The 17,265-nt window shown below is 40.2% G+C and overlaps 1 protein-coding gene across 3 annotated transcripts; it reads right to left on the bottom strand.

Annotated features, from left to right (window-relative positions):
- Window positions 1-9,712: 9,712 nt before the first annotated feature.
- Window positions 9,713-15,625, bottom strand: LOC110723242 (basic leucine zipper 34-like). Of its 3 annotated transcripts, XR_002511688.1 has the most exons (7): window positions 14,983-15,625; window positions 13,598-14,193; window positions 13,339-13,414; window positions 11,332-11,458; window positions 10,817-10,909; window positions 10,592-10,695; window positions 10,098-10,219 (listed from the first exon to the last, which is right to left on the bottom strand). XR_002511688.1 is itself a non-coding variant. In XM_021902583.1 (5 exons), exons 2-5 carry the CDS (start codon window positions 14,137-14,139, stop codon window positions 10,065-10,067), a joined length of 900 nt encoding a protein of 299 aa, XP_021758275.1. In that variant the 5' UTR covers window positions 14,140-14,193; window positions 14,983-15,209; the 3' UTR covers window positions 9,713-10,064. The 3 variants fall into 3 exon arrangements, 1 of the variants encoding a protein (XP_021758275.1); XR_002511687.1 differs by having other exon boundaries at window positions 10,592-10,909; XM_021902583.1 differs by lacking the exons at window positions 10,592-10,695; window positions 10,817-10,909 and having other exon boundaries at window positions 9,713-10,219; window positions 14,983-15,209.
- Window positions 15,626-17,265: the final 1,640 nt, after the last annotated feature.

Below are 17,265 nucleotides of genomic sequence, written 5' to 3'. Positions count from 1 at the left end.
GAATTAGGTACCCAAACATAAGTCCTTGAGGGACGAGGCGGTCCTGTCCGCATGCGGGTTGAGCACCATGTTTAATAAATGTAGGTTAGGAACCTCAGCCGGCCAACTTGTGCCGGATCTATAATTTTGCTTTACTTAAATGTGTTTTGAACCTTTTCTAACCAGGCATCTCTTGTTATTTTGCAGCTGAAGCGCAAGGTATGTTGCCAACATACAAGACGCCTGCTAAGAAGGCCTCGGATATCCGAAAGGAGAATGCCGAGAAGAAGGCTGCCCTAGGCGGCCAAGAAAGTAAGTCCGCCTGACCTCTTTGCGTATTGCTTGCTTGCTTTCTCTTCTATTCCCAGTTGTTTCATCTGACCCCTTTTGCCTTGTTTCAGGATGGGAGCAAGGTTCCTAGCTCTCTTACCAAACAATTTCGGCCAAAGCCGGTTGGGGAAGAGCCTGCTCCTAAGGTCCAAAAGACCTCTCATGCTAACCGGATGACTGTCAGTGGAAAAACGGTGAAGAACACTGGGATAGGGTTCTTCCCTACAAACTACAGGCGGTACATCCGCCGGAAAAGGCCCACACGGCACACAAGAGACCCAAGGTACGAATGACCCCTTCAATCTAACTCTACTTGGCTTGCCTATGCAGGTCAAGTCTTACTCCCAACTCTAGTCGGAGGACTCGTCATCCAGCCGGCACTCTATTGGAGGGGTGTTTGCTCCTTTCTCACAGTCTGTTTCTGGTGCAGATCAATCTCCTCGCTGGCCGGACGTGACACAATACGCCCGGGCCATGCTGAAAGCCGTCCCTAAGGACGAGAAGGAAGCGACCCATGGGATCAACGCCTTCAATGCTGACCGTGTGATGGTCAGCCTGGCCGAGGTATTCTTATACATTCGTCTCTCCTTTATACTATAATCTCATACTCATTTGGTATTTTCTAACACCGGCTGTGTCTTCGTAGTCATTGCTGCACGTGGAAGGGCTGAAGAAAGCCTATGCACGCAAACAAGAGGAGGTAAGGAGAGCCAAACGGGATGCCAATGACGCCCATAATGTAGCTCAGTATTCAATGATTGTGCATGACTTAGAAACTAAATCTATAATCATGCAACAGGCGGACCAAATTAAGACCCTTCAAAAGGCCCTCAATGAGTCAAAGGTCAAGGCTGATCACCTTCAGGTGGCGTTAGACAATCTTGAGACAAAACTGAAGCGCCACAAGGATTCTCTCCAGACCTTAAAGAAGGCACAGAGAACTCCTCCCTAAAGAAGGAGAATGACTGCCTGAAGAAGGAGGCTGCCACTTCTCAGAAAAACATCAAGGCAACCCTTCAGGCGAAACAAAGTCGGCTCATTGAGGAGAATGAGCAAGATTGCGAGAACCCCATGAGGATGGCGTTCTCCCTTAATCATCCGGATGCGGACTATACCACCTGGGAGCTCGCCTATTGATACGCAGATCTTGTCATTCGATTCTCAGTTTATTTCGCAAATTTTTGCCAAGTATAATGACGCCTGACTTCCCATATATACCGGGTGATGTTACTGAGTTTACCCCTAGACGGCTGGTTGTTAACTTCAAAAGGATAACAGGCAAACGTCCACATGTGCACCCGGTTAGACAGACAAGCGGTGCTTGATTGTTTGAAGGAGACTGATCGCATTATTAACCGGCTGAAGTGTACTCGCAAAGCACCCCGTTTTGCCATGTTTGTATGCAACCAGTTATTTGGCCGGCTGTAGGTCAGTCATTTGTTAAATATCAAGGTTTGAACCTTGCTAGGTTCAGTGGCATAACCGTTTGAGGTGCCTTTGTATAAAAGCTGGTTATGGCATAACCAAGATTTCGTATGCCGTCTGTACTGTTTGGTGGTACGGGCGGCTGTATTTTTCAATTGGGGTACCGGCTGTATTACTTTGAAGTAAAGCCCTGGGGTACCGCTTTGCCAAAACGACCAGTTGCATCTCTAATACAAAGGATCATTCAAACAGCCGGCTAAAGCCGTTTGATTCATGATCGCTAGAACAATGTACCACCCGGAAGGGAGATGTTCTCTTCGACAAATTCACCCCAAATGGGCGTCGCCGGATGTCTGCTCTTTTGGAGCAGACGGTTTTATTATTAGCTGGCCGGTTGGCCTTTAATTTTGCAGCTACCACCTGCATATTGCACAGGACATGGCGAATGTATGCAAAAAGGAAAAATTTGGAAATAAAGCATTCTCATTAATATACTCTATTTACAAAAATTTACAATTTCTCAGAAGTAGTAGGTGCCTACCGTCTGGGATCTCCAAGCAGTAGGTGCCGCCTCTGACCTCTTCAAAAATCCGATAGGGGCCCTCCCAATTAGGAGTTAGCTTCCCTTGCTCATTTGCCCTACCGATTGCCTCCATTTTTCGCAGCACAAAGTCCCGCAATTTAAGGGGCCGTTTGTGTACTCTTTTGTTGTAGGCGCTCGTCATTCTCAGACGGTATATCTCATGACGCAAGGCGGCGTTGCCCCTGCGCTCCGGGAGTGAGTCCAATGCAAGACGCATGGCCACCCAATTAGCCTCTTCATCATAGAGCATGACTCGGAGTGTTGGTTCATAAAGTTCAATGGGTAGGACGGCTTTAGTGCCGTATGTCATGAGAAACGGGGTTTCACCGGTTGCCCCCTTTTCAGTTGTTCTGATGGCCCAAAGGACATGAGGTAACTCATCCGCCCAAAGACCGCCATCTCTCTTAACTTTCTTTTTTATGCCGTCTGAGATGAGTTTGTTGAAGGCTTCAACTTGGCCGTTTGCCTAGGGCCGGCCAACGTATGCAAAACAGTGTGAGATCCCTTGATCCTCCAACAAACTCTTGAGGGCAGGCGTTTTAAACTGGGGACCATTGTCAAAGACCATGGATATGAGAACCCCAAATCGAGTGACTACGTTTCTCCAGATGAAGGAAATCACATCCTTAGTCTTTATGCCTTTGACCACCTCTGCTTCAACCCATTTGGTGAAGTAATCCACAGCAACCAAGATGTAACGGTGACCGCCTGAAGCAGGCGTGTATGGTCTCAGGATGTCCATGCCCCACTTTGCAAAGGGAACTGGACTGTGAATGGCTGTTAGGTCTGTGGCCGGTCGGTGTATCAGCCGGCCAAACCGTTGACATTTGTCACATCTCTTCACCAAATTCATGGCATCTGCCTCAAAAGTGGGCCAAAAGTAGCCCTGCCGCCTGGCTCTCTTACCAGGGATCTGCCGCCTATATGTGATGTAAAAAAACCCGCATGCAGATCCTCTAAGACTTCTCTCCCCTTCTCTGGGGTAACACATTTCAAAAACGGCTGCACGTACCCCTTTCGGAGGAGTTCTCCTTGATGCATTACAACGCTCGTAACTCGTTTTTTAAGAGCGGCCGCTTCTGAAGAGGCATCCGGCAGAGTGCCGTCTGTCAGATAAGCTCGGATGGGGTCCATCCAGGTAAAGCTTCGGTAAAATACTCCAATGGGATCATGTCCAATACTTCTTTTTTCCATGACCTCCCAAAAGACTGACCTAGGCGCATCACAGGAGACGGATGATGCCAATTTGGAAAGTCCATCCGCCTGATTGTTTTCAGACCGTGGCACTTGTTGTAGATTAAATTCGTCAAGTGTCACAACCTCCTCCCTGACCGCCTGCAGATATTTGATCATAGCCGGATGGGTGGCTTCATTGTCCCCATGGAATTGGCTGACGATCAATTGAGAATCAGAGTAGGCATCGACTTTTCTTGCCCCTGCCGCCTTGCACATGCGTATACTAGCCAGCAGGTCTTCATACCCCGCCTCATTGTTTGAGGTTTGGGACTTAAACCGTAGTGCATATTCATATTTATCCCCTTCTGGAGAATGACAGATTACGCCTACACCACAGCCGTTCATAATAGAGCTTCCGTCTACAAATAACTACCAAACCTGATCCGAATTTGCCGGTTGTACTGGCCTAGTCATTTCGACAATGAAGTCGTCAAACGCCTGACCTTTCACTGCCCGCCTGGGTTCGAAAGTTATCTTCAGGCTCTGTATTTCAACAGCCCATTTTATCATTCTGCCGGATGACTCTATAGTAGTCATTGGCCGCTTGAGTGGCTGATCAGTATACACAATCACCAAATGTGCCAAAAAGTAGGGTTTCAACCGCTTGACTGCTTTGTAAAGAGCCAGCCCAAATTTTTCAATCATTGGGTACCGGAGTTCAGCGTTTTCGAGAACGTGGCTGATGAAATACACCGGGAGTTGATTGCCGTCTCTCTCAACAAGGAGAACAACACTAAGGGAGTAATCTGAGACGACTAGGTACATGTAGAGAACCTCCTGGGGCAGGGGGTTCACTAGCCTTGGTAAAGAGTGCAAATGTTGTTTTAGCCTCTGAAATGCCGCCTCAGCCTCTTCACCCCACTCGAATCTTGACCTCTTCCTGATTGCTTGGAAGAAATAGAGGCATTTGTTGCCTGACAGGCTAAGGAACCTCCCCAATGCCGCCAGGCAACCGGTAAGTTTCTGGACTTCCTTGACAATGCGGGGTGATTGCATGTCAATAACCGCCTGTACTTTTTCCGGATTAGCCTCTATGCCTCTTTGATCATCAGAAATCCGAGAAACTTACCAGACTCAACACCAAAGACACACTTCTTGGGGTTAAGCATGACCTTGTGCCGCCTGAGGGTGGTGAAGGTTTCTCGGAGGTCACTCAGGTGATCCGTCTGTAGTTTGGATTTGACTATCATGTCATCAATATACGCCTCTACATTCCTTCCAATTTGATTGATGAAAACCGTATTTATCATTCGTTGGAAAGTAGCAGGCGCATTCTTCAACCCAAACGGCATCACTGTATAACAATTTAACCCCTGATCAGTGACGAATGTCGTCTTCTCTTGATCTTTTTTCCACAGGGGTATTTGATGGAAACTTGAGTAGGCGTCCATGAAACTCATCAGAGCATGACCGACTATAGAGTCGACTAAGCTGTCGATCTTTGGAAGTGGATAACTATCCTTCCGGCATGCCCTGTTCATATCTGTGTAGTCTACACACATCCACTAGGTGTCATTCGGCTTTTTAACAAGGACAACGTTTGTTACCCAATCCGAGTAGTAGCATTTCCGGATGAACTAAACATCTGGCAACTTTTTGACCTCGGCAGCTGCCGCCTGAGATCTTTCCTCTCCGTGATTCCTCTTCTTTTGCCTAACCGGTTTCTTTTTGGGATCAACGACGAGTTTGTGGACAGCAAGATACGGGCTGACGCCTGGCATCTCTTTCACTTCAAAGGCAAAAATGTCTTTGAACTCTCTCACCTGTTGGAGCAAATCTGCTCCCAATTTCTCAAAAGCGACCGTCCTAACCTTCACAGTTCTATCGGGCCGGCTGTCGTTTAGGACGACATCAACGCCCTCACCAGCCGGCTGGGGTCGGAGGTCATCCGACCGTTCACCGGTCAGTGATTGCTATTGTTTTTCTTTTTTGACGGGTGCCAGTTGGTCCACCTTTCTCTTTTTACCGGTTGCCCTTAGAGATGGCACTGCGTGATCGCAGTTATCCAGTTATATAGGTTCTTCGCCATGACTGGCTGAAGCCATAGTTGGTTTGACATCTGAGAGGTAACACTCCCTATCCGTCTTTTGGTCCTCATTCAAGGCACCGACTGCCCCATCATCCTTCTGAAACTTAATCAGCATGAGAGACGGGATGATGACAGCCTTGGACTCGTTGAGGGTGGGGTGACCAAAAATCATATTGTAGGCGGATAGCTCCTCAACAACAAGGAACTTGACGACCATGTGCCGCCCTTGCCCCTTTTCTCCCAGCCAGATGGGTAGGTCAATCCTTCCCACCGGATGCACCACCCCTCCCCCAAAACCGACTAAGGGGTGAGGAGCCTCATGCATGTTGCTAGGCTTGTACTTAAGCTTTGTCAAGCACTGATATTTTATCATGTTTGACGAGCTCCCGGTATCAATTAAGATCCGGCCAACTCGTTGGTTGGCAACATAACATTCGATGACGATGGGGTCATCGTGAGGCCGTCTAACCTGGCCTCGGTCTTTTTCAGGAATAAGGACCTCAGGAAAGGTGTCTTTCGCCGCCTGACCCTCATTTGCTGAGTTGACCAGCTTCCTGATATTGTCCTCAGTACCCCGGATGGTGGGACCTCCACCCGCAAAACCGCCTGCTTTAGTGAAGACTGTTTCTTCGTCTGTTTCAGAGTTAGCAGCCGTTGGTTTGGATAGGTGTCCCTTGTTTGTCTTGGGGGTACCCTTGGACTTGGGTAAGTAGGACTTCAGAGCCTCCTCCTCAGACTGACGGTCCAACAGCCGCCTGAGGCTATAGCAACCGTTGGTGTCATGGCCAACATCCTCATGGAAATGGCAGTATTTGCTCTTGTCATGGCCAAAATGTAATAATAATGTTGTTGAAGGCTGTTAGACGATTCTAACAAGTACCTATATAATTATTATTATTTTTTCTTATATATGAATCACTAACATTGGTCAGCGTGAAATTTGTGAATAGCGCAAAAAAAGTCAAATGGGACATTTATTTTGAAACGAAGTGATTATCATTTTTCACACCATTATATTATTATTCATACATTACACATTATACTTTCTCAATTACTAAAAATTAATACATTATGCTTTCTTAAAGCCCAAAATCAATATGTTAAAATACTTTGATTACATATTTATACCAATATACAACAAATGTATACCTTTTAATTCGTAAAACCAACTTCATACCAACAAACATCAATTGTAGACCAATATTGAGCATCAAGCCAATCGCAATTTAATTCGTTAAGCAATTTTACCTTCACAATTAGATCTCCACATAAGTAGAATATAACTGTTTAATTCATCGATCCTCAACATAAACACATGGAAAGGCCGTTCTCTACTCCTCCAAACTCTCTATTCTCTCTCCTCCTCCAAAGAAACCTTCTGCCGGAAACCTAAGGCTCGCCGAAGATCCGGCGCCGCAGCCGTTTCTCCGGCGAGGTTCCTTCCTTCTCTCCTCTTGTAATCTGCGAGGATCGCCGGCGAGAGAGGCTCTGTCCTCCGTTATCATTTCCTCTTTTCGTCCTGCTTTGAGGTGGCTTCAAACTCAGAGCCGCTGGAGCTCCGGCCGCCGTGGCCCCCTCGTCTTCTTTCCCCCTCCTCTGTTTTCTTCTTCTTTTGGATTTTGTTTCTCTTCCCCTTTATTTTCTTTTCCCCTTCTTGGGTTTGGTGGTTTACTCACACCGTGTTCCTCTTTCTTCTCGGGGATTTTAATCCTTTGGAGGTGTTTGTGAGAGCCTCTTCTAAGTTTCGAAGGTTCTGAGGGGAGTGTTTAGATCGTCCACCTCCGTCGTCGTTGTCCACCTTTGTGTGGAAGGTTTGTGTTCGTTCAAAGGGTCTTCGCCGGTGAAACAAGGCCTAACGCCGCCGTCATAAAGGTCATCGGTAATTTTGACTGTGACGGAAACGGTAAAGTTAGGGTTAGGGTTTCGTGGGTCCTTGTGCTGGAGGGCTAAGTCTAACGCCGCCGTCAAGAGTAGTTAGTGACGGAAACGGTGAAGTTAGGGCTAGGGTTTCGAGTTCCTAGTGTAAGTGGTTTCGGGTTTTCGGTTTGGACGGTGCTCTCCTCTAGTTTGTTCCCTTTCTTAAGTATGTTTGTTATTAGTATTTTTCAGAGTTTATTTGCCTTAGCTTGTGTTACGGCATGTTTTAGCCCCCTTTGGTTGTTTTCCGGACTATTTAGTTGTTTTGGCTATATCATTTTGGATGGTTGTGTGCAGAGGGAGTTAAGATCCTTTGTTAAGGACTGTGGTGTGGTTATTGTGGTAAGAGAGGTTAAAGGTGCGGTTGTTGGGGGTTTGAACAAGAAGTTGGCCTTGGCTAAGGTGAAGTGTGTATGTTGTTGGAGTGGTGTGGGTTTGGTTTCTCTTCCCTCGGATGTAATGATTTGTTTGGTCATTACTCCTGATCCTTTTTATCTGAAATAGGCGCCCAAACTTTGTTTTGGGGTTTCTCGAGCCTCAACGTTGTCAAAGCTTTCTTGCCAACAAGGAAAGCTATTGATTGGAAGGTCACTAGTTCAAGTGACCCGTTTGATGACCTTACTTGGTGATGAGTTGATCCCGCCATGTAAGGATTTGCTAGCCATGCTCAAACAGTTTCGTTCCCCTCCGTTGCTCTCTTCGTGGAATATAGTATGTTTTTGCTCCTTGGTTTGTAAGGAGTCCCTAATCTGCGACTTATCAGGCCAATTTAAGTTTATTTTCGTCTTTAATCTCAAAAGTTGTCGTAACGGCTTTAGTGTTAAAAGTCATATTTTAAGTTTAAGTTCTTGTTCTGTAGGTTGTAAATTCTGATTTTATGAATACATTTGTTCTTGTCAAAAAAAAAAAAAAAAATACTTGTACATAAGTTTTGGTTCATAAGACACGAAAATACTACTTTTAAATTTCTTATACTTCTATTTTTTTTTTCTTTTTTTTTCAATTACATCATAATTAAACACCAACAACAATTTTAACCAATAGTAGTAATCAACCATTTTATTGTATTCTTATTACCGCTAATTATTCCACAATTAAATATTTAAATATTTATAAAATTACACCTAGCACATATACATAATTTCACCACAACTACAACATGTATTTCTTCCCGGCCACCAATTTCAATGACTACTTACAATTTTCATTATTATAGATTTACAATTTAAGATGTCAATTCCCTAAAAATGAAGTCAAATATATACTATAACTTACAAGATGTAGTTGAAAGCTTCATCCTTGCTCCTTGGATTGATGCTCCTCCTCCTCTTCTGTCTTCAACAAATTGATGAATGTATCGATCCTCCCACTACCGAAAATATGGAAAAATTTTAGCTACTTTCTCCTTCTTTTGGGTGCTTCAATTGATAATGGAGAGCTGAACTTTTTTTTTTCTTTCTCTCTCTCCCTTGGACTCCTCTCTCTTGGAGTCACATGACCTTTTTTTTTTTAATAATAATTTTATTTTCCTTTTTTTTAACATCTATTTTAATATATAGATTGGTCCTTACTAGAGGCATTAAAACCTCTAGTAGCTAGAGCCTGAGAATCTCCCAAGACAATTATACCATCATAAGACCACTTTTGTGAATCAATAAGTGGCCTTATGATAGTAAGGGGGTCTTGTTTTCATCTAATTGTCTTTCCTTTTTAGTAATATTTGTGCAAAATAGTAATTCCTTCATTTTCTTTTAATCACAACATATTTATTTTGTGAAATTGCAAATTAATTATAAAATTACTTTATTTATCCAATAATGCTCACCATCTCTCTCCACATTAGACGTGTTTTTCTTTTTATCTATGTCTATATCCTCTCCCACAATAGTAATACACCCTGCCACCCTGCCCCCCTCTCCGATTGCAATGAAAAGAGAACGTAAGAAGTACTATGTTAAGAACAATATCAATCTAAGATAGTATGTTTTTCACCTTATTGAGTCAGCCTATGTTTTTTAGTTCACAAGGAGCATCACCATACCGCCAATTCAATTTAGTAGTATTATTAAATTTGTTGTTTAAAAATCTTTATTACTTATATTATTGTAGATGTCATATGACTATTCATTAATGATATTATTCTTCTTATTAAAAAAATCAAAATTAGTCCACTCTTGTTAGAAACGAGTTTATGTCTAGGTGAATCTTGTATATCTGGTATAATTGAATTTTAGGACATCCAATTGATAGATAGATTGACTTGTTAGTACATGTTGTGGATATGAAAGGGCATTATGATGTACATCTTGTAAATAAATGGAACCTCAATACATCTATCAAGTTTAAGATGAACCGACCAGGCTACCAAGCAAAAAATGTTCTTAGAAGAAATATACTACTCATAATGATACCCAACAGCGAAAAGATATTGAAGTAATTCACATAAGTTCTCATTCGTGCAGCTGCTGTGGAAAGTATTTCCATTTTTCTTTTGATCACAAATATTCGATCAAAAAATCTGGCAAATCATTTGGATGGGAACAACCTAGCCTTCAAAGATCAGATTCACAAATGAAGTTTTGTCCAATCCAAAATCTGCCATGATACTTCTCCAGAATCAGTCTCATTTGAACCAACATATGTGTCGATTGTGCTGCTTCGAGAATTTGCCAGGCTGAGCTTTAGCCTCTCAGCTTCTTTGCTCAGGGTTTGATATTCTCCTGTCAAATGGAATTAAAGTAACAAACTTAGACTATTTTTAGTAAAGAAGGAATGTTATTGTCGAAAATATGTATTATTTAGCCTTTTGCCTTTTATTATCGCTGCTAAACATGTAAGGCAAAGTCTTGTACGTAACAGTGTCACAAAAATCTATTGGGAGTGCTATCCCAGGGCCAGGGTAACTGCATACTCAGTTTCATATTAGTTGACATATTTTGACTTTAGATACTATTCACAAACTCTAATTTCTCTCATTATATAATATCTAACTTTACTTTATTCTACTTATTTATATAATAAAAATATTTGCAATTGAATTTATGCATTGACAAACAAGAAACATGTTAACCAATTAGGAAGGAAGCACTTACAGAGGGTGACCTCATACTGTTTAGCGTAACTTATAGTGTCACACTCACCAATCACGATGAATCTTAATGAGACGGTCTTACCCAAGAGCGTATCAAAACTAGCACTGAAACATCAAACTATTCAGTTGGCTCCAACCTTATTAGCAAAAGATGACTATATTACACAGTTGCCAACTTGACTTTATAAAAAATATTTTATGTTGAGTGGTTGCAAACCAATCAAACCTTGTGGGTATACAGCAAGTTGTTGAGTGGGAGACAGCCAGAAAAGGTCCAATAATTTGGAACCTTTAGGTTCTTGAGTTTATTATATTTGGCCTGAGAAAAAAAAAACACTAGGATAATGGTGTCACATTAAGCATGACTTTAACATAAAAGATATAATCTGTTACTCTGTATTTAGCAAGGAATCCTCTAAATCTTCCCAACTATGACCACTCTGCACTAGTGACTCTGTTTTTGCATTCTGGATGACTCAAGTTTCATAGAAGGCCATTAACGACAGGTACTCAGAGAAGCTAACAGAGTTGAAGTTTTACTATATCAGAAAATTGGGCTATTACTTTTGAAGAGCACAAAATATAATGTGAAGCAGCTGTTGAAAACAGGATGTGTTGTCACTTGCATTCAACGTAAAAGATAAGCACAGGAAGACATTAAATAGTAACAAAGAGATTCAGGCTTTAAAAAAAAAAAAACTGATTGTTACAAAAAATTAAAATGAGGAAGTATAGGCTTACCATCCATCAACAGCTTTTGTTGCTGTAGCTTTGCCACCTGCTGCTTTAACTGGTTATTCTCCAGAGACAATCCAACTTTTTGCTGAAGCAAGGTAGAAACCCTTATTGATAGCTCTGATTGCAACGTCTGCAACACAGAACAATTATTCAGAACAGCTGACCGGAAGAGGGGGGTGAGTATGAAACAAGAAAATCCCCAGACAAGTACTACTAAATTGTTCATTGTGAACCTCTTGAACAAAAGACCAAATATCACTAGATAGATTTTAGTGAGAGTCAAGTTTCAAATAACTAAGTTTTGCGCAAAGTAGTATGGTTCTTAAAAATTTCCCTGCCTCATTGTTTAGTTATATTCCAAAAAAAAAACAAAAAAAAATAAATAAAAAAAAACTGGTGCTTAGAGGTGTCCAGAAAATAGAAATGTCCTCTTGATGACTTCAATCTTTGCATATGATAAGCAAGCATTAACATAACAAGTTAAAAGTACCAATAGTCATTCTAGATCCTGGAAGACGGGGGCCCGGGGGGGGGGGGGGGGAGGGTCATGCAAAACATCTTGGAAGCCGATATGGCACTTTAGAGGGTATGAATTCTGCATGCAACTGAATAATACAAAACACATTTTGGTGGGATTGAGGACTATTCTATAGGTAAAATACGTTAGAGTGCATTCATTAAGAGTCTGGAAGACAATTTTGAAGAACCTACTACTCTACTAGAGAGATACGCTATCATTCTACTTGTTACATAATTTTTATAATATTTGGTGACCCCAAAATTGACATGAAACCAAGCATGAACACGGCCATTAAGTTGCTTTGTCAACTCTAGACATTCATATAAAGCACTGACAATGAATATCACCAAGCAATGTTGCAAGTTGGCAACTATATAGTTTACAATGGATTCACAGAAAGAATAAGGAGCTTTATGCAACAACTACCAATAAATAAGAGCTTTCATTGTTAATGCAAAGTCGGTTCTCGTTCATTGGTAATGGCTACCAAGGGTAATTTTAAACACCTTATGCACTAAGCTATAAAAATTCTATTGGCCATTTGTTTGTCTTTAAATGATAGTTGGCTACTATTTGTAATAGATAGGTTGCCTATTGTCCATAAAGTTCCTTAAATCATGACATTAATCGAAGAAGCTGTAACAAGGAGTTGAAGTTTCTGATAAAAAAAATAATATTATTTTATTTTTTCTAAGCCTTCACATGGAAATCTAATGGATACATGAACTTACATACAAAATCTGTTCTAAACTCATAAGCTTTAACTTGGCTTCCACTTATCTGACAAAATCCCATAGCACAAACACTTGTACCATGACTGAATCTATTATGACTAAGTCTGACTTGAGAATATTAAATTTATCCAACCAAAAAAAAGGAAAAAAAAAATTAACACACTTTAACCAACTGTTACTATATTTTGAGGATACGGTGATAACTTCTCCTGTCCTCTTAATCTTATTAGAATATACTTTTGTAATCACATAGGTTGCTTTGCCTCTCTCTGCTTTTACCTTAAATAATGTGTCATATGTAAGTGTTGTAATTTAGTGAAACGATTATTTACAAATCACCCAATGTAGTCAAAGTATAATGTGTAAATACTATAAAGTAAACAGAGTAAGTATAAAATATGTCCTAACCACAAATGAATTGCTTGAATTTCAATCATCAAGGGAAAACAAAAGGTTAGGCAAACAACTTAAGAAACATCAAAGATACATGTCACAGATTAGTTCACATATGATCTTGACTTAATGGCTAGAGAGATAAATATGTTTCACTGAAGAAAATAAGAGTTGTTACATGCAAAAGATGATTGATAATTTACGCAAGGAAGAGCATAATAAGAGGAAATATCTGCAAACAGAGATCTAGTTTATTATGTCTCCTTTCATTAGTAGTGCAACAAGAGTACCAGCACATTGTAAGACAGAACATTATATCTCATAGCAGAAAACAGTATAATAAATTGTAATTACATATTATACCTGGAACACATTCACAGTTCTTTCTAGTTCAGCAATGTACTGAAGCTTGCGAGCTCTAGAGCGCTGTCCAGGATGCCTGTAAGTGATGAATCACCACAATATTTAGACATGTGTCAATCATATACATTTTCAAATTCAAATGAATACAAGGAAGATAGACATGTATAGCTTAATCAAACAGTAAACAACATATATATGACTAGGTAAAGAGGAGGCAGTGATTTACATATTATGACTCAGCAGAAAATAAATAATTTACCTCTTTGCAGTTTTTGCAACAATATTGTAGTAACTGGGTGCATCACAAAAATCATTCTTTAAGTCCAAACGAGTCCCATAACTCCGAGGATTCTCTTTGACAAATTGCATTGGACTTTGATCAACGTAATCAGACATTGCCAAAAGCACTGTGTTATCCAAAAACTCTACAGTGGATCTTCGACGAGGAGAATTAGGGCCATATATACAACCAGATCCCAATATGTTACTATCCTCTACTTGTTCATCCTCATGACTTGCAGACAGAAGTAAGTTTGGGACAATACCATCCAAAACAGCAAACGAATCACTAGCCGACCTACAGTGGCGAATCCCTTTAGGAACTGAGTCCGAGTTGCTTAACAAGTCATCAAGCCACGCTGGTTGTTCCTCCAACACCGAACTTTGAGATAACGATCTATGATGTCTAGCACTGGACTTATTAACTCCTTGGGAATAAATCGAGCTAGGGTCGTGGGTTTGGTGTGCAACAGCTTTCTTTTGCAATGGGCACCGAGGTGGAAGTTGGGACGGTCGTGACATCTTGAAACTAAATTGTTCAACTAATTATCCATGGTTTAGTCACACAAGGGTTATCTGTACATTAATACAACAAAATTAGGCAATTATTTCACTAGTATCCTCACCACAATAACATTGCCAATTAATCAGACTATAATTGCACCTAATTTTGGTTCTAATTCAATACTTCAACTATTTATCTACAAAAATAGCCCAACTCAGCAACTAAGCACATTAAACAGGAAATAACAAAGATTTGTAGATAGAGTAAATACAGGAAAACCCAAAACAGAATTAAAAAAATATAAATATATTCAAAATAAAACAATGACAAAATCCCAGAAATATCGGATAGAATATATAGAAATTTCAAATTCAAAAGAATAATTTAACTCATTTACAGAATTCCCCAAAACTACAGCCATTTTATCGGTAACATAAACAACCAAAATTCAACAATCAGCAAAGCAGGTAGAAGTTACATTAATCAAAGATCAAACATTGGAATAGTAAACTTAAACCCAGAAAAAGTATACATGTATATAATCTTAAAACTTACAAATTCATTTTCAAAAAAAAAATTAAAAAAAAAATCCTAAACCCAGCTCAGGAATGTTCAAAAAATACAAAATATTCAAATATTCAAAATCCCACTTCTAAAAATTTATGTCAGTTAAATGTTATAATCAAGTAGTACCATTGAAATATTGTGCAGGCAGACTTTAGAAAAACAAAAACAAAAACAAAAAAAAATTAGAAAAGATGCAGATAACAGAGAATTATCATAGTAAGAAGGAATTTCTAAGTGAAAATGTTATACTTCTTAATATATACAGTACTACATAACATTAGACAAATTCTGACCTTTTGCTGCTCCCAGTATTATCAGTAATCATAATTTACATAGCATAGAATCAGATGTATGGCAAGGTAACAAGAAAGAGAGAGAAAATTAGGATGAAGGTGTTAGTAGTGGACGATGGGAAGAAGAGAGCTGCAATTAGCTCGCTTTTGTTATGAGGAAGCCAAAAGGCCAACTCTTTGGTATGGGCTGTGTCCTCTTTTCGCCCCATCATTGGTTCATGTTGAGGTCCAAGAGACTCCACGTGTTACGACAAATGGGTTTCCAAGGGGGATCTATGTAGCGGTGTCAATTCGGGTTATTGGATCAGGGTCAGTTAGGTCGGGTCATGTCCGGCCATGGTCATTTCAAATTTGAAGCATAAGTACTAGACTATTATGTATGTACAAATTAAAATATGAATTTAGATTTTTTTTTTTTTTTTTTCGGATCAAATCGATCAAAATAGTTTTTAACTCCTCTATTCTTGAGTGGTCAACTTTGGGAATAACCATCATTAGCATCGAGTTATTATTTATCGTTTAGAATAAAGTGGTATTTTTTAAAAGGCTAAGAGACGTTGCAAGATAGTTAAGGGATGACTCTAATAAAATTAAAATAGAGTGTCTTTGCACTTGTGAAGGTGGTGCACCTACACAGCTACGCTTTACAAAGAGGAGGATCAATTTCAAGCTGAAGTGTGCCTACACAAATGACAGACACACTTATTACCCTTCTATGTGCCCAATGTCAACGGTTACAAATATTCAATTCGTTTCAGATTAATCGCAACACTTCAATTCGTCTCATGATCATTAATGTTTGCAATTACATACTTCTTTGGTTCCCCTAATATTGCAACATGGGTGGAGGACACGATATTTAAGAGAAGAAAGATAGAGAGGAATAAATATATTGATCCATGTGATGAGGAGAGTAACACATGTGCAAATAGGAAAATATTGTAAATACTACAGTTGTTAAACATCCTGTAACCCTGAAGAAGGAAAAAAAAAACAACTAATTGAAAGTTGAAAATTTTATCTATGTGGAAAACCTTACAAGTCTCAACGCAAACCAAGTTTCATTTGAAGAAAGGGATCAATTGATCCGATCAAACAAGAAACCAAAACGCAAGATAATGAATTTTATCTTCAATTCATCTAATCAAGATGATGAAGAAATGGATGAAGCTGAAAATGGAGTGAAGGGTGATAATCCTATCCCTCATAATTCCCCTCATCCAAACCAAGGACTCAATCAACCTGGGATCTCATCTCCTTCAGAGATATCATGCAACGTGATAAGCAGAAAGGCATGAATTCTCAAGACACCAATGTTCTAGATGTGGATGAAGAAGAGGAGATTTCGGATAATGAACCCATCCTTGAGAAATCCTCAATGATGAACATTGCCCTGTTATTCAATTATCAAGGAAGGAAAAAAAAAAGGTTGTGCAAACCTTGGAAGGATTCCTTAATAACTAAGATGTTCAGTGGGAAATTGGGATACATGGGATTAATTCGAAGACTCGAGAAAATATGGAATATTAGGGGAGAATTATCTCTCACTGACATTGGCTACAGTTACTATATTGCTAGGTTCACAAACCAAGCAGATATTCTTAAGTGCTCACACAAGGTCCTTGGCTTCTTGATAATAATTATTTGACTATTAGAAAATGGGTGCCTAATTTTGTTCCTAATGAAGCTCCCATTAAGGTGCTTACTGCTTGGGTGCGTGCGCATCCCCAATCTACCTATAGAATACTTTGACATCAATTTCTTGAGCAAAATTGGATCAAAATCAAAGCACAAGCTAAGCGTGGTCAATTTACTCGTTTGAGTGTCGAAATAGATTTGTCCTAACCATTGTTATCAAAATTCTGGTTAAAAGGAAGAATCTGGCGAGTGCAATGAAGGTTAGAATGGTGTGTTTTAAATGTGGCAAATTAGGACACTCCGAGGATGCTTGTCAACCTGATGTTCTGTCTAATAAAGAAGATGAGATGGCAATTCATGAGAATCCATTACACAACCAAGTTCAGAAACCTGAAGAAACGAAGGATTTTGGATCTTGGATGTTAGCGAAAAAAACCAACGAGAAAATGAAATTTAAGAGTTGAGAAGGGTGGAGTTGGGGTTACAACAACCACTGTCGGTGGTGCAAAGGTGGCAGAAAAGAATGCCGCGTTGGTGGAGGAAGGAAATGGTAACAATATCTTGGGCAATAATTCTGGCAAGAATCAATGGGGTTGGATTGAGATTTGCGACCCTTAATAACCAAGGAGAAGAGAATTATGAGAT

Source organism: Chenopodium quinoa, unplaced genomic scaffold (assembly GCF_001683475.1).
Source record: "Chenopodium quinoa cultivar QQ74 unplaced genomic scaffold, ASM168347v1, whole genome shotgun sequence".
In the NCBI taxonomy this organism is placed as follows: Eukaryota; Viridiplantae; Streptophyta; class Magnoliopsida; order Caryophyllales; family Amaranthaceae; genus Chenopodium; species Chenopodium quinoa.
The sequence above is the reverse complement of the archived record's forward strand: the minus strand, read 5'-3'. Positions and strand labels throughout refer to the sequence as shown.

Bases quoted from the DNA above. Each gene is read 5' to 3' on its own strand.
- LOC110723242 (XM_021902583.1), bottom strand. From the start codon at position 14,139: ATGTCACGACCGTCCCAACTTCCACCTCGGTGCCCATTGCAAAAGAAA. The intron at 13,415-13,597 runs GTAAATTATTTA...CATCACTTACAG, and splicing joins GTTGCAAAAACTGCAAAGAG to GCATCCTGGACAGCGCTCTA. The intron at 10,220-11,331 runs GTAAGCCTATAC...TCCATTTGACAG, and splicing joins ACAAAAGCTGTTGATGGATG to GAGAATATCAAACCCTGAGC.